This window comes from Nothobranchius furzeri, chromosome 10 (genome assembly GCF_043380555.1).
Source record: "Nothobranchius furzeri strain GRZ-AD chromosome 10, NfurGRZ-RIMD1, whole genome shotgun sequence".
In the NCBI taxonomy this organism is placed as follows: Eukaryota; Metazoa; Chordata; class Actinopteri; order Cyprinodontiformes; family Nothobranchiidae; genus Nothobranchius; species Nothobranchius furzeri.
In genome coordinates, this window is record NC_091750.1 from 42,387,299 (window position 1) to 42,410,681 (window position 23,383).

The following is a 23,383-nucleotide window of genomic DNA, read 5'->3' on the forward strand; positions in this document are numbered from 1 at the left end:
CTGCAGACGGCGGTTCTGAGGCAGCTGGCTGTCAGCCAATGTGCAATGGGGCCCCCGCCCCCTTCCTGAGGCACCACAGGCGATGGAAGGGGATCAGAGCTTGTGACCTTCCCAGCCACCAGGAGACTCAGACTTCTCTATGCTTTCAGTCTCCCCCTCCGTCTCAAGTGTCTGTGCCTATTAGGGATGTGTATTGGTGAAATTATGGTGATATGATACATATCACGATACAGGGGAGACAATACAATATACTACGATATATTGCGGTACATTAAGCCAGACGATATCAGCGATTTTTTAGACTGAATTTATTATAGGAAAATTCAATAAACAGTCCAAACTGATACGTAACATGTTTATATCTGAACCTTAATAGAGGGATTTACTTTCCAATGGTGGAAATAAAACCCACTGCACACTGCTGCCAACTAGCGGTCGGAGTTTGAATTGAACCAAAAGAAAAGAAAATACACAAATGTTTGCATGTAAAATTCTTCCAAAAATTAGATACACGGCTTTTGAACATCGATATAATAAAGCAGGAAAAAATATCAGGATATATATCCATATTGATATTTTCTTACACCCCTAGTGCCTATGAATCACCTCCTGCTGCTTGCCAATGAGCCTCCATTGTGCTTTGCCAAAGTCCACAGCGGCCATTTCAGTGTTCTCCTCCTGATCCTCTTACTGTGCAGTGCATCAGTAAGGGGTGGCACCAGATCTATGGGACTGTACCTAAACTCCCTAGACATGGCAGGACGAAAATTGATGACAAATTATATCAAAAGACCCCAGAAAAACTTCTAAAGGGATCCAAGGTGAACTACAAGCACAAGAAATATCAGTGTCAGATTGCACCATCCGCTGTTTGAGTCAAAGTGAACTACATGGGAGACAAACACCATTGTTGAAAACAAATCATAAAAAAGCCAGATTGGAATATGCCAAATTGCATGTTGACAAGCCACAAAGCTTCTGGGAAAATGTCTTATGGACTACTGAGACAAAAAAGGAACTTTTTGCCAAGGCACATCAGCTTTATGTTCCCAGAAGGAAAAATTAAGCGCATCAAGAAAAGGACACTGTCCCTACTGTGAAATATGGAGCCTCTGTTATGTACTGGGGCTGCTTTGCTGCATCTGGCACAGTGCGTCTTGAACCTATGCAGGGTACAACGAAATCTCAAGTCTAAAAAGGGATTCTAGAGAAAAATGTGCTAGCCTGTGTCAGAAAGCTTGCTGTTAGTGGTAGGTCATGGGTCTTGCAACAGGACAGTGACCCATCCACAATTTTAAAAAGATTAGGAACCACCAGTATAGAGACAATAGTTTATAGTTAGCTGACAGTCTACAGCTTTCTACAAAAAAGTAAAATACCTTCATTAAAGCTGTCGGGCACGTTGGCAACCAACAGGCACATAAACCAGTCACCATTACGGACATGAAGTAAGGCCTCCGCAACATCCACAATGGGTAGCAGAAAAGGCAGCTCTGGGAGAGACATTGAAAAGACAAAAATGTGTAGGGTTACCAGTCAGTGTACAGTTTAAAAGACCATTTGAGCAGATTCATCAAAAATGAATATAACAATCTATGATAATATTTTCATAACAAATGTCCCAATAAGACTCACACAGTTACCATCCTGGACATCACAGCAGATAAGCTGATTTTTGTTTGCTAAACCCACTCTAACTGCCTGTTCAGAACATCTCAGAGGTAAATACCATTAATATTTATTCATAAATTCTACAAATGCGATTTTATTCCATTATGGGTAGCATCCAGGAAAAAGCAGAGAACAGTTCAACTAGTAGTAAGCAGTGCTTTAGACTGTTGGAGCCTGTCAGGAGAGGAAGGCAGCAACTCGTTCACACTGTTTGCAGTGGGGATGGGGAGCTGCTGACGTCAACTGGGGCTATAGTCGAACGGTGGAAGGAATACTTTGAGGAGCTCCTCAATCCCATCTACGCGCATTCCGAGGAGGAGCCAGAGCCGGGAGACCTAGGGATGGACTGTCCAATCTCGGAGGCAGAAGTTGCTAAGGTAGTCAAACAACTACACAGCGGCGGAGCCCCGGGGGCGGATGAGGTTCGTCCTGGGTATCTCAAGGCTATGGAAGTTGTAGGGCTGTCATGGTTGACACGTCTCTGCAACATTGCGTGGTCAACGGGGGCATTTCATGTGGAGTGGCAGACCGGGGTGGTGGTCCCCATCTTTAAGAATGGTGACCTGAGGGTGTGTTACAATTATAGGGGGATCACACTCCTCAGCCTCCCTGGAAAGGTCTAATCCAAGGTACTGGAGAGGAGGGTCCGATCGATAGTTGAATCTCAGATTGAGGAGGAGCAATGTGGTTTTCGTCCTGGCCGTGGAACTGTGGACCAGCTCTATACCCTTGCAAGGGTGATGGAGGGGGCATGGGAGTTTGCCCAACCAATCCACATGTGTTTTGTGGATTTGGAGAAGGCTTATGACCGTGTCCCCAGGGGCACCCTGTGAGGGACGCTCCAGGAGTATGGGGTTGGTGGCTTTCTGTTAAGGGCCATTCAGTCCCTTTACCAGAGGAGCGTGAGTTTGGTCCGCATAGCCGGTAGTAAGTCGGACCTGTTCCCGGTGAGGGTTGGAGTCCGCCAGGGCTGCCCTTTGTCACTGGTTCTGTTCATTACCTTTATGGACAGAATTTCTAGGTGCAGCCGTGGTGTGGAGTAAGTCGAGTTTGGTGGCAGGAGAATCTCGTCTCTGCTTTTTGCGGATGATGTGGTCCTCCTAGCTCCATCCAGCTCTGACCTTCAGCTCTTGCTGGGTAGGTTTGCAGTCAAGTTTGAAGTGGCTGGGATGAGGATCAGCACCTCCAAATCTGAGACCATGGTTCTCGACCGGAAAAGGGTGGCTTGCCAACTCCGGGTCGGGGGAGAGGTCCTACCTCAAGTGGAGGAGTTTAAGTATCTTGGGGTCTTGTAAACGAGTGAGGGTAGGAGGGATCGGGAGATCGGCAGGCGGATTGGTTAAGCATCTGCAGTGATGCAGACGCTGAGCCGATCTGTCGTGGTGAAGAGGGAGCTGAGCCAGAAAGCCAGGCTCTCGATTTACCGGTCGATCTACAGTGGGGCAAAAAAGTATTTAGTCAGCCACCGATTGTGCAAGTTCTCCCACTTAAAATGATGACAGAGATCGGTAATTTACATCATAGGTACACTTCAACTGTGAGAGACAGAATGTGAAAAAAAAATCCATGAATTCACATGGCAGGATTTTTAAAGAATTTATTTGTAAATCAGGGTGGAAAATAAGTATTTGGTCACTTCAAACAAGGAAAATCTCTGGCTCTCACAGACCTGTAACGTCTTCTTTAAGAAGCTTTTCTGTCCTCCACTCGTTACCTGTATTAATGACACCTGTTTGAACTCATTATCTGTATAAAAGACACCTGTCCACAGCCTCAAACAGTCAGACTCCAAACTTCACTATGGCCAAGACCAAAGAGCTTTCGAAGGACACCAGGAAAAGAATTGTAGACCTGCACCAGACTGGGAAGAGGGAATCTACAATAGGCAAGCAGCTTGGTGTGAAAAAAATCAACTATGGGAGCAATTATCAGAAAATGGAAGACATACAAGACCACTGATAATCTCCCTCGATCTGGGGCTCCACGCAAGATCTCATCCCGTGGGGTCAAAATGATCATGAGAACGGTGAGCAAGAATCCCAGAACCACACGGGGGGACCTGGTGAATGACCTGCAGAGAGCTGGGACCACAGTAACAAAGGTCACCATCAGTAACACACTACAACGGCAGGGAATCAAATCCTGCAGTGCCAGACGTGGTCCGCTGCTGAAGCCAGTACATGTCCAGGCCCATCTGAAGTTTGCCAGAGAGCACAAGGATGATACAGCAGAGGATTGGGAGAATGTCATGTGGTCAGATGAAACCAAAGTAGAACTTTTTGGTATAAACTCAACTCGTCGTGTTTGGAGGAAGAAGAATACCGAGTTGCATCCCAAGAACACCATACCTACTGTGAAGCATGGGGGTGGGAACATCATGCTTTGGGGCTGTTTTTCTGCTAAGGGGACAGGACGACTGATCCGTGTTAAGGACAGAATGAATGGGGCCATGTATCGTGAGATTCTGAGACAAAACCTCCTTCCATCAGTGAGAGCTTTGAAGATGAAACGTGGCTGGGTTTTCCAACATGACAATGATCCCAAACACACCGCCCGGGCAACAAAGGAGTGGCTCCGTAAGAAGCATTTGAAAGTCCTGGAGTGGCCTAGCCAATCTCCAGACCTCAACCCCATAGAAAATCTGTGGAGGGAGTTGAAAGTCCGTGTTGCTCGGCGACAGCCCCAAAACATCACTCCTCTCGAGAAGATCTGCATGGAGGAATGGGCCAAAATACCAGCTACTGTGTGTGCAAACCTGGTAAAGACTTATAGTAATTGTTGGACCTCTGTTATTGCCAACAAAGGTTATGTTACAAAGTATTGAGTTGAATTTTTGTTATTGACCAAATACTTATTTTCCACCCTGATTTACAAATAAATTCTTTAAAAATCCTGCCATGTGAATTCATGGATTTTTTTTTTCACATTCTGTCTCTCACAGTTGAAGTGTACCTATGATGTAAATTACTGACCTCTGTCATCATTTTAAGTGGGAGAACTTGCACAGTCGGTGGCTGACTAAATACTTTTTTGCCCCACTATACGTCCCAATCCTCACCTATGGTCATGAGCTTTGGATAATGACCGAAAGAACGAGATCGCGGATACAAGCGGCCGAAATGAGTTCCCTCCGTAGGGTGGCCGGGCTCAGCCTTAGAGATAGGGTGAGGAGCTCGGACATTCGGGAGGGACTCGGAATAGAACCGCTGCTCCTCTGGATCGAAAGGAGCCAGTTGAGGTGGTTTGGGCATCTGGTCAGGATGCCACCTGGACGTCTCCCCGGGGAGGTGTTTCGGGCATGTCCTGCTGGCAGGAGGCCCCCGGGTCGGCCCAGGACACGTTAGACAGGTTACATCTCCAATCTGGTCAGGGAACGCCTTGGGGTCCTGCCGGAGGAGCTGGTGGAGAAGGCCGGGGAGAGGACAGTCTGGAGCTCCCTAGTTGGGATGCTGCCCTCACGACCCGGACCCGGATAAGCGGAGGAAGTCGACAACGACAACAACATTAAAACTTTGTTATTGTTATTGTTTTACTGATTCATTGATCCATTTTTAAATTGACTTTTTAGTGCTTTTTTTATTATTTTATTTCTTGTGTTTTTCTTACATTGTATATGAAATATTGTACTTTTAATCCTACACTGTGATATTGTATGTGTTTTCTTCTTGTTTTTGTTTCTTTTATCAAGTGGACCCCAGGAAGAATAGTTTTCACTATTGTGAAGACTAATGGGATCCTTAAATAAACAAATAAACACATTTTATATTTGGCAGTTAAAATGGGTGCCACATCAAAGCCTGAGCCTGGAAAACAATGGAAATAAAGCAACCAGCAACAGGTTAATCTCTACCAAGACCCCTGCTTAGTGACAACTTTGTGTCTACCTCCTCTAGTTGTCTTAGAAAAAAAAAGAAACGTCGGTATAATTATTTAGTTCAATGTAAGGAAACTTTCTTTTAAAATGTGTGGCAGTGTTACGGCCATGTGCCTGGCCTCTTAAGCTGCAGGAGCCAGGACCATCCAGCCCCATTTATGGGCCAGGACACTGGCCATCCACCTCTCCAAGCTGCTGATGAGCACAGCTGAGCTGTGTCCCACTAATGAACAACACCTGGGATAAAAGGGCTGTGCCATCCAGCAGTCTGGGAGGCAGCAATGCAGGGGTTCTGCTGCCCTCCAGGACCATTTTTTAATTCCACTGCCACGTTTCTTGTTACCTCTCCCCTTCACACATTTTAAATCAGTCAGGGCATAATAGGCAGTGATGGAGAAACCGAAGCTTTCCAACCCATTGAACCAATCTGAAGCATATGGTTTGAAATGGTTCAGTGTTGTGAACCATTTGAAGCCAATAAAATGAGTGACATCTGCTGGCCAGACTTCAACATCAGCAGCAGGAAATACAAAGGGCAACATATGTAGCAATAAATTTATGTCCAAATCTGTCAGTTTCTGTCTTTTAAAATCTTTAATGTAGTTGTGTTACAGAGTGATTGTTCCAGCAAAATATATTATACAGCAGCAAACATGGACTCAGGAGTTGTGAATATGGATGGGTCAAAGAAGATGAAGGCTTGCATGATCCAATGCTTCATTCTAATCATGGGGGTGACAATTGCAGATGCTTTTTTCTCCCCTTACAACTCAAGTGTATCAATTTAACCTCATTCACTTCAGCATTACACCCCAAAACCCATTTTAGGTTTAATAGATCTAGTTTACATTCATGAAAACTCTGAGGAGGTGAATTTTTTTGTAACTCTTCTGTTTAAGTGGAATGAAATGCTTAAAATTCTGAATAATTAATGAGCATCAGAGCCACGTGACTTCAGAGCTAGCTCCGGAGAAAGGCCTCAGCCTCACGTTAATAGATGTTTGACTATTTGGACTCTGATCTTTAGTGTTGTCTGTGTGTTTGGATGTTAATCATGGAATAATTTGGACAACGAGGGCAAGCTGTGGTTAATGACTGCACTAATAGGTCATCCAAGCAGTTTCTGCTTCTTTTTTATCAGTAAGTAAATTTGTATTTCTATACCTTATTTCGCTGGTTGAATGGTGGTGGGGGGTGGGGAGGGGGCTATGTCATTTAACTGCTTGGTCAAACATGTTAGTGGGGCGTCTTCTGTCTCCTGAACGAGACGAGTTGCTAGAGCAGGCGGCTGGCTGTTCCCGTTTTCCGGGTCAGCCGACGCACTGACCAGCTCTGATGCCAGGCTGTGTAATGTTGGTCACTTCTGGATTTCTGAGGAAGATCACAGAAACACTGCAGCTTTTTTAGGTGACGCTGCTTCACTTTTGAGTCGCTCAACCGCATTTTTTCCCGCTAATAGTTTGCTGGTTGAATAGGGAAAATTTTATGGGTTTACCACTGCATGGTCTAAGATGGGTGTATATCGGTTGAAATATAACGTGTTGGTGTGGCTACTGGGTATCTGATTGAGGATCAGGTCCACTGCGGTGAAAGATCCGCAAGTCTGTCGTTCTTGTCTTCGATCGGGACCGCAACACAAAACCGTGAGCCGAGTCCCAGAGCTGCATGCATTGACAACGGCAAACTCGCAGATTTTTAACTGCGGTGGACCAGCAAAGCCTAATTTCCTCAGTCAGCTTACCTAGTTATGAATTTGTTACTAAGTAGGCCAGAATTGGCTTCATGTTGGAGTCATTTGACCATGTTTTTCTTACTAAAATTGCCCGGAAAAACTCTGTTAGCTTCGGGTTGGCATGTAGCTAACGGCCCTGCTGATCTCCAACCGTGGAAAATGAGCTGATCTGAAAGGTGAGGGTTCCCGGTCGCAGCGGTCTGGCTCCGCTAACAGTCCCATATCCATTTTAAATCTCCACAGGCGACCAGCATGAGTACAGCCTCGCACTGAAGCCGGTCGGCCGTGCGGGTGGGCTGCCCCTTGGTCCCCTGTGCCGTTCTTAGCTTCTTGGGTAAGCTAAGTTAGCTAGTATCTAGATTGGTTTCATTTGTTCCAACCTTGTTCAAAATGTAACAGCCCTACCCTCAGCTCCACCTCTTTTCCCATTTTTAGATTGTCTGGGCGTGACTCTGTGAAAAAGAATCAGTGGTGGGAACCTCCAGCTTCAGCTTTCCCCCAGCTGAGCAATGGGTGGGCTATGACCATATTTTTATATATTTGATGGTCCTGACTGACATTTTAGTTTATGAATGTTGTAACCACTGTGGGACTTTAATTCTGCGTCAGAAGTTTGTTTAAAGTCACCCCTCTGTTCATTGAGCTTCACTGGCTACAGCTAGCAGCACGCATCAAATTCAAATTTCTAACACTAGCATACAAAGTCTGAGATGGTACGGCTCCCATCTACCTGAATCCTCTTGCAAAGGCTTACGTCTCGGCCCGGGCGCTCCGGTCATCACAGGATCGTCGGCTAGCAGTGCCTACACCACGCTCAGGACAATCCAGACTCTTCTCATGCATTGTTCCACAAATGTGGAATGACGTTCCAAGCACGACCAGAACAGCAGCTTCCTTTTCAATTTTAAAGAAACTCCTGAAGACCCTGCTCCTCAGAAAACATCTTCTTAACTAGCACCCTCCCTGCACCCGTCCCCCTTCTCTACCGTCCACTCCTTGTTCCCTCCTCTCCATGATTGATGTCAAGTTGTTGTTGTTATTGTTGTTGATAGCCTCAAGGGCAACATGCCGATTATCACTCGTAAGTCACTTTGGACAAAAGCATCTGCTAAATACATAAACATAAACATAAAGAGCAAGTAACGCCTAAACTAACTTTTTTTGCTGATAACCTGTATAGATGAGTGTCTAATGGGGCTGTACACATGTGTAATCATTAGTGTGGCAGTTTAGTGCATCCTTACTCTTAAATTTAAAATTTCAGCCTAAAACCATAAGTATATCTCCATCTTCAGGTTAAAACTGCTCCACATTTATGTAGGACCAGCTGTGGTTGACGGCTAAGCTGAAATATGTGACGTTGTCAGCAAATACGTGACTGCACTGCACTGGTCTCCAGGTGAGGCAGCCGTACCTCCACCTGGCTCAGCCCCTTTTCATCTAATGATCGTGGTTAACAGGAAATCCTCCAGAATGCTGCAGAATCTGTCTGCTGTTCTCCTGAGTGGTAAGTCTTGTGTGAGTGCGTGCACGCGCTCGTTAACAGCTAGTTTTAAGATTGAGAAACTCCGACAGCGCACGCAGGGGGGTTGAGGTCTACCATGGCCTCAGTGCCGCTCTCTCGGTCCGCCAGGAGACGCCTCTTTCAGAAGCGTTTTCCTAACAGGAAGTGTGGATGAAATACATCTCCAGCCTTCACCCTCACTTTAAAGAGTAGATGGAAAAATGTTTGTATTAATTATAAGAGCGAGAGCAAAGGTTTGTTTTGTTTGATATCTTTATTTTCAACTATGGCAATAAAAAATATGACCTGGACTAGGATTAATTATATTGTTGCTATGCAAAATCAGAATTACAAGCAGGCATGTTTGTTGAATAAATGTTGAAACGGCTTGCCACAGTGGGTTAGGTCTGCTTTCACAACGATACATGGTCCATGCTTCGTCTCACAAATAGATGTCATTAACAACAAGGTGCTTTATTGAGTTGCTAGTGTTCCTATGTTTAGTGACTCAAATCTTAACAGTTGTGACATTTTCTCTGATGCGGTTTACTCTCACAAGATGCAGCCAAAGCTTAGATTTTTTTTCTGTATTTTATTAGTTTGTGAATTTGTGCAAGTGGTGCTCGCTGCAGAACCACAAAGGCGGAGCTGCACCAGAAGGTGGAGCTGCACCAGAGTCAGCCCCGCCCATTCCAGAATCAGCCCCGCCCATTCCATCAGAGTCAATCCAATTCCTTCCAGTTGTCAGACTTGATAGCATTCTGGAACCAAAGAGGGTGCTATAGCTAAAAAATGCAAGATTGAGGATGGAGTTGAGAAGTTAATTGAACAGTTTTTGTAAAGGTTCCATATAATTGAAAATCTAACTTTTGGAACTTTTAATCATGTTATATTGTCATTTCCTCATAAGAAACATGCCAAAGCAATTTTTAGCCTCATTCATGCATTTTCCTCCCATCTCAGCTTCAATTTGGTCTCCTCCCCCGAAGCGGGTCTGGTCTTGGTTCTCAAATCTGGATATTCTGTGAATTTTCTGACAAATTATTTCTGAAATGACTTCTACTGAGACACCGCCGAAAAACCATACAACCCATCTCAGAGACACACTGGGCAGCACAATTAGATGTAACGCCGCACGAGTTATAATAGATGTGGTGGTGTAGTGGTTATGGAGTCAGGTTAACATGCAGTTTTGCGCAGGTTCGCCTCCCATTACTGTAAGTTTTAGGTAGTGTACAACCTCTTTTCTTCATTTCTAGCTACACTTGCCAGTACTATGTTTACAACAATTTACTGGTATACAGTTTAACATATAATGACTAATGTGTTTTTTTTATTTATTTATTCGTTTATTTAGCCAGTGTGAGTCCATTTGTGAGCAGTTTCAACTAAAATGCTGTTTAGGAACGACCAAATTCAAAGAACTTTTACAGACATAAATATTTTGCTGAAAATAAACATTATAACTAAAATATAAACAAATTAAATGTTTCAGCTGGCTAAATAGATTGCTGACGACCCCACCAAGAATCGAACCAGCATCAGCTGAGGGGAAAGCAAATCTTAACTCAGACGATCTCGCCACTAGACTACCAAGGCCCAATCAAGACTTTGAAATGCTGTTATACACCATTTCTGTTAGACCGGCTGTGGGCAGATATTCGCTGAAAAAAGCCTTTTCATTTCGAGATATATTCAGTCTTTGTCATGTAGCAAGTTATATTTATCTTGTTTAATTGGAGCATAGAACATAGCATTAACGACTGTAAACTAGTAACAGCCGTAACTCATGTGGGTCAGGTCAGTTTGCGATAAAGTTGAAAACAAAAACGGAAGTCAGTGGGCTAGGCTGAGTTTGCGTGAATGGGCGGGGCTGACTCTGGTGCAGCTCCACCTTATGATGCAGCTCCGCCTTTGTGGTTCTGCAGCGAGCACCCTCTCAATTTGTGAGGTTCCATGCCACACTTTGGCTTGAGTTAGGAGATATGGACGCATTCTAGCCTGATCGGGTTGTGCTGCAGAGACAAAGATAACGTTCCCTCAGAGGGGTCCTTCGGGGTTAGGGATTGTGTGCCCTTCAGTTAGCCATTCATGGTGGGTCCCATTTTTTTAGCAGCTGGTTCTTGAAGACAAGATAAACAGTCCTCTACAAGAGAACCATCGTTCAATTTGAAAACCTGTTCAAAAGATTTGATTTGTTCTGGAATGTAATATAACTTATAGTCACCATGTACAGTAAGTGGCTTACAGTCACTCTTAGCAAAGTCCATGTGTAAAAGTTTAAGTGACTTACAGTGGCAAATTTCTAGAACAACTAACTTTACTTTCAATGAAAAAGTAAGTTGTGGTTACATGTGTAAAATAATAAGCTGCAGGCAGATGTTTTTGCAGTAAAGAATCCATAATAAATAAATGTTTTTTCCCCGCAGACAGCAATGAGTCCTGTCCTTTGGCCCTGTTCTATTCGTACATAGCAGGAGTCATTTTGTGAGTGAAATGTCTGTGGTTTGGTATGATATATCTGGGTTCAAGGATGCGCATCATAAAGCCAAATCTATCATTGTCAACAGTGCTGTACGGGCAAAGAACCTCGCAGATGCACACAGACATGGCATGTGTTACCAATGCAGCTTCAGTAAAATAAAAAGGGAACACTGCCAGAATAAAGTACTGCCTGACTGTGCGGGCAATCCAACAGCCAAAGCCTTTTCTCTGCATGTTCAGGCTGTGAATGTTCGTAGCATAACTTTGTGAGGCAGTTCTTGCATACTGCATAGTCTTAAAGTAAAGTAAACCCAACTTTAGTAAAGTTGCCAGTGCATTTTTCTTTCCCAGCTACGGGACTCCACCATATTGTCCCTTGTGTTTTTCTTCACATGGTGTTTTTAGCTCATTCTCATGAGAAACGCTCCCTAATGGACTAATAACAAAAACCGATGCAGGGAAAGAGTGTACTGGGACTCTGAGTTGAAATCGCAACACTTCACCAAATCAATATTTTGTCCCACCCTTAGTCCTTATCTTAAGAGTGAAAAGCAACCCAAGAAATAGAAAACAGGGTTTAGTCACTAAACCCTGTTTTTTATTTCTAAAACCTCCCAACTAATACTTTTAGAAGAAATTAAGCTTAGCCTACTAATGTTCCGTGTTGTTTACTTGCTATCTGCTTCTTCAAATCCCACTGATTCCAGGACATTTCCACCCTACAAGTGAGAGGAGCAGGTACCTGCTTGTAAAATGCAAAGGACGTCCGCCACCTCCTCCAGATACACGGGGCTTTCAAAGAGCTCAGATGACTTTAAGAAAAATTCTCCATTGGAATCCGTCACCTGAAGGAAAACAAAGGAACTTAAAACAGATGGAGCTCCAAAATAAGGATAGACCAATAGATATGTCAGCCCATATATGGAGCTGATATTTACAACTTTTAATACATCAGCATATTTACTCTCTAGAATAGAATAGAAAATCCCTGTGTGGTCCCTCAGCGGAGAAATGTTGTTGTCACAGTAGCAATTACATTAGCAAGTTGAGCAAAATAGGAGGATAAAAGTAACAAAGAATAAGAGTATTTAAAAATTAAAGAGTACAAAATACAGGAAAACATAACATATTTAAAAAGATTGAAAAAAAACTCAGTTATTGAGGATTCAGAATGCTGAAAACTGAAATATTTATATATGTATGTATGTATGTATGTATGTATATATATATATATATATATATATATATATATATACATATATATATACATATATATATATATATATACATATATGTGTATATATGTATATATATATATACATATATGTATATATATATATATATATACATATATGTGTATATATGTATATATATATACATATATGTATATATATATATATACACATATATGTGTATATATATATATATATATATATATATATATATATATATATATATGCAGTGTTGGGGAGAATACTTTGTAAATGTATGTAGTTACAGAATACTGAATACTTGCTTTAAAATGTATTCTGTAATGCATTCTGTTACTTTGTTTAATCCTGGTACTGTATTCAGAATACTTTCCCATAAAAACAGCATTTAGGTCTATTAAATGTCACAATATGTGTTGATAGCTACTCCCGCAGGAAAGCAGGGCATATTAATGCTAAATGTCATGTACCGACTGGGAAAAAAAAAAAACGATTTAATTATTTTTGTTACTTTATTTATCAAACAGTCAATAGAAAATATATTTCTGTTTCTGTGAGAAAGTGCTTGAACATTGCACAGCATTACTGTCTGCAAGAAAATGTAATCTAGACAAAACTCTTCTAAATAATTGGGACTGGCCAATACCAGCGCATTTATTTAGAAAAAAACAATGTATTATTTTTTTTTGTGTGTGTTTTGTAGTTTTTCCAAGATGGAATTGCAGACTGCCTCATCGACATACATCCAAAGCAGTTCAATCACAGCGCTCTATATGTTTGATGAGCCAATCATAGCACTCTACTGTAAATTGTAAGTCGCTTTAGATGAAAGCGTCTGCTAAATGAGTAAACATAAACATAAACATAAACACTGTCGGCCAAATGGGCAGGATATATCTGCAAGTTAGCAAACCAAGATGGCCGCTGCTCCGTAGTGGTTCAATCTAGGGCTGCAACAACGAATCGATAAATTCGATGAAAATCGATTACTAAAAGCGTTGGCAACGAATTGCGTCATCGATTCGTTGTGTCGCACAACTCTTCCAAAAGCGCACCCCCTTCCCGCCCGCCGTTGCGCACAGACAGATCAGCGCGAGAGAGAGCCGGCAGATCAGCGCGAGGGAGAGCCGGCAGGTGTTTGGAAGAGGAACATGGCAGAAGCAGCGAGAGTCAAAAAAGTAAAAGCTTTTTAAGTTTGGGAGCATTTTCAGTTAAATCAGGCGAAGACATGCGTTACCTGCAACGTTTAGGTCAGACTTAGCATGGCACGGGATGATGCAGCGTCTTAAACGCAAGCATGTCGGGATCATCAGCGAGGAAGGAGAGAACTCTGTGTCCGGGTAAATTAAAAACTTTTCAAAAGTGATTCATCCAAGTCCCGGATTATTACACAGGCTAGACAGGCCCTAAGCTCGTAAAAAAATAGTCTAAAGTCGTGAGCGCGACGCTTATTAGACTAGTGGGGGGGGGGGGGGGGGGGGACTCGCGCTGCTGCGAACCGGTTCCGCCCAAGGCCGGATTAACTGGGCAATTGCCCAGGGCCCACGAACTCTGAAGGGCCCAGGGCACGAGAAAAATACTGTATCTATAATTTCCCGCTTTATGAGGACTATGGTGACCGTACATTCCGTTTTCCCCGGACATGTCCACTTTTCACTCTCTGTCCGGCGCGTCCGGACTGCGGGTTCTTGTATTGATGAAAATGTCCGGCTTTTCATCCAGGAGCAGGGATCGAATTATGGGGGAACTGTATATCCTACACATCCGGGGAGCCGGAAAAAAGTTTTCTATATTTTATCATTTTTGGACTCTTTTGAGCAGAGAGCGGCACAGCGCGTTGTTGTGCAGCTCTCCAGGCTGCTGCGTCCAGCGCACGGTCCATTCTCAAAGTGGCGCAACCAAAAAACTATAATTAGCACACGATCGTTCATGTCTGCACATGTTCTCTATTTTTTGTCTTATTTGTGCCTGAAGCGCGCTACTGCGGAGCTCATCACCTGTGCTGCGGTGATTTCACCTGACGCAGCATCGAAAACGCGCTCTGTGCTTTGCGGTCAGGAGATCCCTTTGATCTGCTCAGAAGTAACTGATGAGGTGAAAAAGTAAGAATCCAGGCAGCAGTTTTTCTGGCGAATTAAGAGGAGATGCAGGAAGATGAGAGACAGACAGGACAGGAAAATAGTTAAAAACAACAAAACAAAGTGTTGAAAAGTAAAATGTAGGTAGATTTAGCTCCACTACACGTTTTTACCTATAAAACAATAAGTTACACACATGTAATATTTATAAATTTGATACTATTCAGGTCACCTTAAACACTCAGTCACACACCCAGGGCCGTTTCAAGACATTTTGGGGGCCAAGGCAAAATGCCCCCCCCCCCCCCCCCCAACTGGGCTCCCCAGAAGCCTCTGTGTAATTCATACCCTCTCCAGTAATGTTAGTTATACAGTGTTTATAAAAGCCCCTCAGACATTACTGACATGTTCTAATATTATCAGATGAAAAACTAAATTATCAGACATGCTGTCTCATCTGCTTTTTTTCTAAACTTGCAGAAAGTAACAAAACCATTTGAAAGCCACTATTTGTGGATTCTCTGAAAGTTTCCATGGAGTGTGTGACAACTTATTTTTTCAGTCATTTTTGGAAATAGTGATCAATTTTGATTAATTCACAGCCTATGTTTAATTACATTAAAAAATTAGTTGTTTGACATCCCCAGTTATAATAAATGTCTACAGATGAGATCAAACAAAACAGATGAGAATTGCCCTTAAGCTGTTTAATTGGACCAAGCATTTTAGGTCACAGATAGGTGTAGCTTAGGGTCTCTGTCTATACACCTTATAAGACAATTTAGGTGATGGCATGTTGTTTTTCTGCTATTGAACTGTTTTCTAATAATGTTGTGTTATATAAAGTGAAGGAAGGAGAGAAATAACATTTCCCTAGCAGTTTTTAAAAATTTCCCCACGTAATCCAATTAATCGATTAATCGTGTCGAGACCCCATCCGATTCATCGATTATCCAAATAATCATTTGTTGCAGCCCTAGTTCAATCACAGCGTTGTTTTGGTTTGGTGGGTCAATCACAGCACTCTGTTGGTGGACGGATGTTACTGATATAAAGATAGCGGTGGATCATTTGAAACGGCTTTGGCATCAACTTTGGACTATTTTTGACTTAGGATTTTCTTTGACTCAAGGGGAGATGGATGGAGGTATTTAAGTTTATTTCGAAAAGGATGTATTTGCATCTTTTTTGACGGAGTAGGGCGGACCACATCGTTGACTTGACATCTGTAGCGGTGAGTACGTCTGGTTGTTTGGTATCCAATAGCATGAGGGGAAAGACTGTAGATCCCACCCCACGCTTAGAGCAGAGACTAGAAAGAGTATATATACATATACATATATATATATATATATACATATACATATATATATATATATATATATATATATATATATATATATATATACATATACATACATATATACATACATTTATATATGTATATATATATATATATATATATATATATATATATATACATACATACATATATATACACACACACACACACACACACACCACCCTTACCAGACTGAACTGACACCATCCAGCCCCAGCAAACCCCAACCATACCGACGCAAATGTGTAAGCGCCATGAGAGTGTGAATTTGGTGTCAACAACATTAAAGTATGGATTGATCCTGCCCTATATCAGCGGTTTAGGCTGGTGGTAGTAGTGTAATGGTGTGGGGGACATTTTCTTGGCACACTTTGTGCCCTTTAGCACTAATTGATCATCACTGCAACACCACAGCCTGTCTTGAGTATTGTTGCTGACCATGTCGATCCCTTTATGACCACAGTGTACCCATCTTCTGATGGCTACTTCCAGCAAGCTAATACTCTATGTCATAAAGCTTGAATCATCTCAGACTGGTTTCTTGAACATGACAATGAGTGACTGTACTCAAATGGCCTCCACGGAGGGGCGCTAGTGAGCCAGCAATGGAGTAAGATGCATAGTACGGAGCTGCGGTGCAATATTCGTATTGTGGGAATCGCAGAGGAAGCAGGCTCGAGCACCACTGTTTCAGTTTCCAAGATGTTGAAACAAGTTCTGCAGTTGGAGAAAGAGATCCTGATTGACCGCTCACACAGAGGTCTTGCACCAAAGAAGCCAAATGGCAAACCCCGGGTCATCATTGCAAAGTTACATTATTACCAAGATTGCTTGGATGTGCTTCGACGTGCTCGGGAACGCAGCCCGCTGCGTTACAGAAGGCAACCGGTTGCAATTTTTCCAGACTACACCGCAAGGGTTGCTAAGGCCCGTGCTGCGTTCGATGACGTCAGCAATATGCTGCGGGGCAATCGAGATGTCCATTATGGAATACTATTCCCTGCACGTCTCTGCATCTCATTCAAAGGGGACACCAGAGAATTTCAGAATCCGGAGAGGGCTATGGCCTACGTGAGGAGCACCATTGTGGCAGACGAACCCACGAGAAGATAATCATACTTTTCATCACGTTTTTATTATCAGAGATATCACCCTATTCCCTCCTGTTTTCTTTATCTGTTCTTTGTACACCCAATTGATGAGGAGGTGGGTTCAAAATGTATTTTCTTCAGACCCGAGCTTCACTGGTCACATTGAGGCTATAACTAGATCATCAGCATTTTATCATCTGCATCAAATAGCACGGCTCAGAGGTCTTATGTCCAGACAAGACCTAGAGAAACCCATTCATGCGTTCATCTACAGCAGTCTGGAATACTGCAGTCGTCTTTTGACTGGTATTCCCAAAAAAGCTGTGAAACAACTGCAGCTTGTTCAGATGCTGCTGCTAGAGTCTTAAAGGCCCAATGTGTGATATTTCATCTTATAAGTTATCAAATTTCTTGTATCACATTCTCAAATTTGTTTTTTTTAATGATAATTCAAACAAGCATTTATTCTAAGCATTATTATTAGCTTTATATTTTAATATTTTAGACAAAAGAAGCAGACCGGTGCTCCATATGGCATGCGCCATCTTAAAATACAGTGACCTTTTAGGGACATACAACATATTAAGCTTCGCATTTGATGTTTGCGTTTTTAAATGATGTAACCTCAAAGAAACAGCAGGGGGCAGAAGTGCGCCTTGTAAGCATGCAGTCTGACAAAGTAACTAAGAAGAAGAAGAAACTAGCCACACCGTACTTCTAGCGATGGAGGATCACACATATTCTACAAGCAAACTTGAGAAACGGGATAGTTTGAAAGCGCTTGAAAGCGCCGATCTTCTAGACTTTATTGCAGCTCTGCCTCTTCCTCTTGTGCGTGGGACGTTGCGGCTGGTTTGAGCAAATTCGGCTCCTTCATCTTGGGATGCTTGCCCTGCTTCTGTCGCATGTCTAACACCTCTGCCTCTCTGTGCGCTGGCACACGTCTGTCCTCTCCCTCTTCCTCTCCCTCTTCCTCGCCCTCTTCCTCTCCCTCGTCCTCTGTCTGTCTCCACTGATGAACCATCGGATGATATCTGACTCTGTTTACGGAGAGAAAACAATTACAGACTACACTACCTTGTATATTTCCAAAATGGCAAATAGAAATATAACATTTCTCAAATAAAATGAACAAAATATTGTCATTTTTTGTAGTCAGAAGTCATCACTAACTAGCTGCCGTTTGCTATTAGCAAACATAACTGACATAAAAACGTTTTTCTTATTCAAAACCTATTTAGATTAAATTAATAAGTTAGATGAAAACAACTAACCTGTTCGCTGACTTGAAAGCTGGAATTAGATGATGACATGCTGCCGTTTACAGCAACACGATTTTGTATTGTATTTGTTATATTTGTTAATAAAGTTTTAAATAATGATAAAAAAAACCTTTTTGATCCTCGGGGGCTCCAATAGCTGCAATACCGACTCTAAACTGCGTGGTGCTAAAGAGTCGGATCTTTTTACTATGATTTCTGTGAATTTCACACACGGGGCCTTTAACAAGAACCAAGAGAATCGAGCACATCACTCCTGTTCTTAAATCTCTACACTGGTTACCAGTAAACTACAGAATCCATTTCAAAGTATTTCTACTAGTTTATAAATCACTCAGTGGCATGGGGCCAGAACACATGTCAGATCTCCTTCAGGTTCTGAGTAGAACCTCGGGATAGAACCAAACAGAGTGAAGCTGCTTTTAGCTACCATACGGCACACAGATGGAATCAGCTTCCTCATGACTTCAAATGTGCCCCAACTCTAGAAACTTTTAAATCAAAATAAAAACCTTCATGTTTTCATCAGCCTTTAAGTAAATGTTCCTATGCTGCAACTTCTGCACTGTATTTGCTCACCCTTTAACTTTGTTTCTTTTCAATTTTTAAATTAAATTGATAGATCAAAAAAGGGGACGGTTCTTTAAGCCGCTAAAATTATTCCACAGAAAAATCCAGTCGATTCCCCATAGGATGGTCATTTAGCATGACCTCTTAGCTAGTCTGGCGGAACTGGTAAAAATAGTAAGTGAGTCCACTTTTAAGAGGTGATTGTTTATAAACTTTGACCAATCAGATCTGAGAAATGTGTAAAGATGTTTACCAGGACCCTCAGACGTCACACATTCCTCAAGCACTCAGAAGAGTCTGGTTCCACTTAATGTGAAATAAATCCGTTACACATTCATTTGTTAATATACTGATATTACTATGTGAATGCAACTGATAATAAATCATTATTAAATCATCAAGTAGACTCATTTAGTGTATTTAAGATCTGAAATTATAAACATTTATGTTGATTTACCTATTAAATCACTTTAGATAGAACATTCTTTGTAGATAAATATGATTGTAAACAACCTGTGGATTGAAATAAATCATTTAATGAGACCAAAATAATAATTTTATTCAAAGAGTAAAGTCTCGTCTTCTGAATGGACCTTGGAGTTGCAGCACATAAGTAAGGGGGAGAGGAATGTTACGGCTTACTCTTCCCAGTGGCGAGGTTAGAGAGGATAACTGGGAGACTGTTCTGTATGGAGGAACACACAATATTCCTGTCAGAAGAACTGCTGGACACTTGACTGCCTGTTGACCTCTGACATTGCTGTGGACAAATAACTTTGATGGACATCTCCAACACTACACAGGAAACCAACACACACAGACCAATATCTCTTGTGAGAGTAGCGCATCGCACACAAACCGACTCATTCGCAGACGAGAAAAAAACGGCAGTACTGGTTTTTCAAAGTAAAATTTATTTTAAAGTTTCATTATATTTAAATTAATTTTAAACTGTGATTATGGTTAGTATACGTGTGCAAATATAGACTATATATGTCTCGTATTTACATTGTTTTAATGTATATCCAAAAAATTAATTTATTCTGAAGGTACGTTGTTTTATTTTTTTATTTTTTTTTATCCTTCTGAAGGTGTGGCGGCTTTTATTTTGCCGTGGAGCAAAATACACATAGTGGAAACCCTGAATCGGCCATGAAATCAGCAGCACTTATCGGCTATCGGCTGACCACAACCGCCTCGTGTCGGTACCGGCAATAAAAAAAAACAATATCGGTCGACCTCTAGTCTGTATAGTGAAAGATAAAGATAGAAGTAAAAGATAGGGATTGTTGGTCCATAGCGCCCAGCTCTACCTGGATCACACACACACACACACACACACACACACACACACATACACACACACACACTTCTAGGGGAAACCCTGAAGGTTTTTACATATTTTCCTTAAACAATAGACCCCCGGGGGGGTTAGGGCTAGAGCTTATGTGACATGCTGCGGCGTGTGTAAGCACCTTGTTCATGATGACCAGCAGTTCGCTGAGGGTCAGGCGTAGCCTACGGAGGGGGTCGCTGTGTTCAAACTCCAAGGTGAGGCCATGTTGAAGCTGTGACACCAGGAAGCTCTCTCCATTGGAGCCGCCTCCCTTGTTTCTGGTGGGGCAGACACAATACTGTAACCACCAAGCACAATTATACATTGATGCTGTCCAATGTTTAACCAGATCATTGGTGCTACCTGAATTGCTGCTCCTTGCGTGCGTCCTGCTCCAGTGCGTGGAAGTCCACAGACAGAAGTGCTACGATGGAGTTGACAGCTTCCACTCCAGAAAGCAGCCGGAGAATGAGCTTCTTGTCTTGAGCCCAGGTGTGGCTCTGATCTGCAGGAGCACATAAGGCCATTCTCACCAGGCAGGGGAGTAGGAGCCGGAGCTCTGGATCACTGAGGGCCGCCAGGCGAACAACATCCACCTTCTGCATGGCTTCAAATGCAAAAGAACTGACAAACTGCAGCCCTGCGCTGTCTGCCATCTCTCTGCCTTTACCCTGTTTCACACACACACATTAAACCAAGTGAGCTCAGACTGTAGCTGAAACACTGACACACTAAGCTTTTTTTAAACTACTTTAGAGAGACTAGGACATCATTTTCTCATGAAAAACATCCCCGAAGCAGTTTTTGGGTTCACACGTGAACTTTCTCATCTCAGCTGCAGCTTCCTCTCACCAGAGCTTTTAAAACCAGCTGGATGGGGGAGGTTTCCGTCATTATGCCCCACTCCTCCACATCCAGGTAGTGTTGACTCTGGATTGCACCTCTCCTGGACTGTAAGCACAAACTCTGTGTGTAACTAGCAGAGAGTTTAATCTCCACAGTTTTGAAGAAGTTATTTATTTCTTATCTAGTCTTCCCTTTAAATGCTACCTATAACCCAGAAATAAAGATGTAGGGTTAGAAATGGTTGGATATATCTTCAGGACCTCTCAAAAACAAAGCATGTGTTTGTGACCATGATTTCTTAAACAACCACCAGTACCGGCGAGGCTTTTCAGACGATCACTTCTTTAAACCAGCACCGTTCTAAAGTTCTAACTAGCCGATGGAGAGGTTAGACCAGTGAGTAAAACCAGAGTGAGTTACTCTGTAGCTGTAGGCGGGCGGGCGAGTGTCAGGGACAGACCGGGACAATATTTCATCCCAGCTGCTTTTTCTCCGTCTGAATAGCATTTGTTTTTGCGTGTGTTGACGAGGATTTGCACTTAGCAAATGGGGAGTGGGTCATTTCAGTGTTCCCCCAACAAAGGTTCAACGCAGAGCCACGGCTATGATATCCACCCCCCACGAGTTAGCATCTCGTGACTCACTTTTCATAGTTTTTTTCTTAGTTAATACACAGCGTAGCAAAGTTATTACCTTCATCTGTTGACAGTTTCGGTGTCACACAGCTGCCATCTTAAGCGCCTCGCCCTGGGCGAAACTGTCAGCAGATGAAGGTATAAAATGTTGCTACTCTGTGTTTTAAACAAGAAAAAACTGGAAATCGAAAATAAACATAAAGGTGTATCTGAGGCTTTTCTCAGATCTAGGAAAACTGCTCTACATCACCACTGTCTATAGAGAACTGTGGCTAACATCTGGCTTTCCACATGTTCACACACACTTCTCCATGTGGGCGGGTCAAAGATGTGCAGAGAGGTCTTTACTGTCCTTTAGTTGGTAAACCAAGGCGACCATGATCAAGGTTGCTTTTGGAGACTTCTGATATGAAGCACGCTGCTTCCTACCCTCTCAGTGAGACTCTATAAAGAGCCATTTCGTTCCTGACTGATCCATCACTAGTGCTGAGTGTTGGTGGAAGACTACATCCTTGTGCAGGAAACTCGATTTTCTTCAGAAGGACAAGTGCATCTTGTTATTTTCTGTTGAGAGACTTCATTCATGTTTAACATTTTGGGAGTAAATGGAGTTTTCAAAGATGGGTCACAGTTTAAACACTAGTTCCCCGGACGTGCCATGGTCTGTTTAGCTAACTAGCTGTTAGCTATCTAGTACTTTTGATGCGAGTCTTAACATGCTAACAGGATGCTAATGCTAGCTGATGGAGATTATTACTCTTATCTGATACACTACGGGCTGCCTCCACTGACAAATGTTTCTAGTTAAAGTAATGTTTGAATTTAATATTACCTAACCCCGATAAACCGATTCGGTGCCTAACAGAGGAACGTGACCATCGAGGCCTTACCTCTGATTTGACCAGCCTGACCAGGTGTTCGAGATGAGCAGTATCATTTGGAATCGTAGGATGTCTAAGGAACATCCCGCCCTTCTCGCCTCTGATTGGCTGGAAGGGCTCTATTATGATTGGCTTTTTCAATTAGCATCAAACAAGGTCCCGCCTTTCTCGCCTCTGATTGGTTGGAAGGGGCTCCCCTACGATTGGTTATTTCATTTAAGAGGACGCTGTATTCCCTCGCTGCAGGTTTTTATGTTTACAGCCAGATCTTGAGGAGTTTTGAAGAAAATGTGAACTCATCGCTATAATAAACATCCTTTCCTATTTAGCAACAAACCAGTTTCAGTTTCTTTCATAAAAGAACCTGAAAGACATCAAATGTGAACTTGTAATAAATCTTGTTGCATTTTATCACAATGTAGACTGACGTTTTATCTCTTGGCTCGTTTGGGGTTATCTTATTACTTAATTATTAGGCTGTCCTAGGTTAAGGCTGTTAACACGTTAGATCATATCTCTCATCTTCAGATTAAATGTGTATCGTTTTATCAAAAATTAAGTTAAAGCTGATTATGATTTAGACCAATTTTTCACCATTTTCCATTATTCTATAAAAGAAACAGACCTGATGCACGCAGCTGGGCAGAATATGGCAGTTTTGTTAAATTTCATACCCAGGTAAGGCACATATGTTTATCCTATGTACTCTAATGCTTCAGAGCCAAGAGATATAAAGTCCAACAGTTTGATTTATTCAACAAGATTATAAATTCACATTTTACGTTTTTCAGTTTTTTATGAAACAAAACAGGACAGAATGGTTATTATTATGGTGTATTCAATGGACT

General features: G+C 42.3%; 1 protein-coding gene across 2 annotated transcripts in view; it reads right to left on the reverse strand.

Annotated features, from left to right (window-relative positions):
* Positions 1 to 22,618, reverse strand: part of ints2 (integrator complex subunit 2) — a 65,972-nt gene extending 43,354 nt beyond the window's left edge. For both annotated transcript variants that reach the window (XM_015960145.3, XM_015960143.3), the window contains exons 1-5: positions 22,545 to 22,618; positions 20,537 to 20,844; positions 20,313 to 20,451; positions 12,008 to 12,110; positions 1,380 to 1,493 (exon numbers count right to left, since the gene is read on the reverse strand). In XM_015960145.3, coding sequence (XP_015815631.3) covers positions 1,380 to 1,493; positions 12,008 to 12,110; positions 20,313 to 20,451; positions 20,537 to 20,829 — 649 coding nt within the window. In that variant the 5' untranslated portion in view covers positions 20,830 to 20,844; positions 22,545 to 22,618. The remainder of the gene's footprint in view (positions 1 to 1,379; positions 1,494 to 12,007; positions 12,111 to 20,312; positions 20,452 to 20,536; positions 20,845 to 22,544) is intronic.
* Between the last annotated feature and the right edge of the window lie 765 nt (positions 22,619 to 23,383).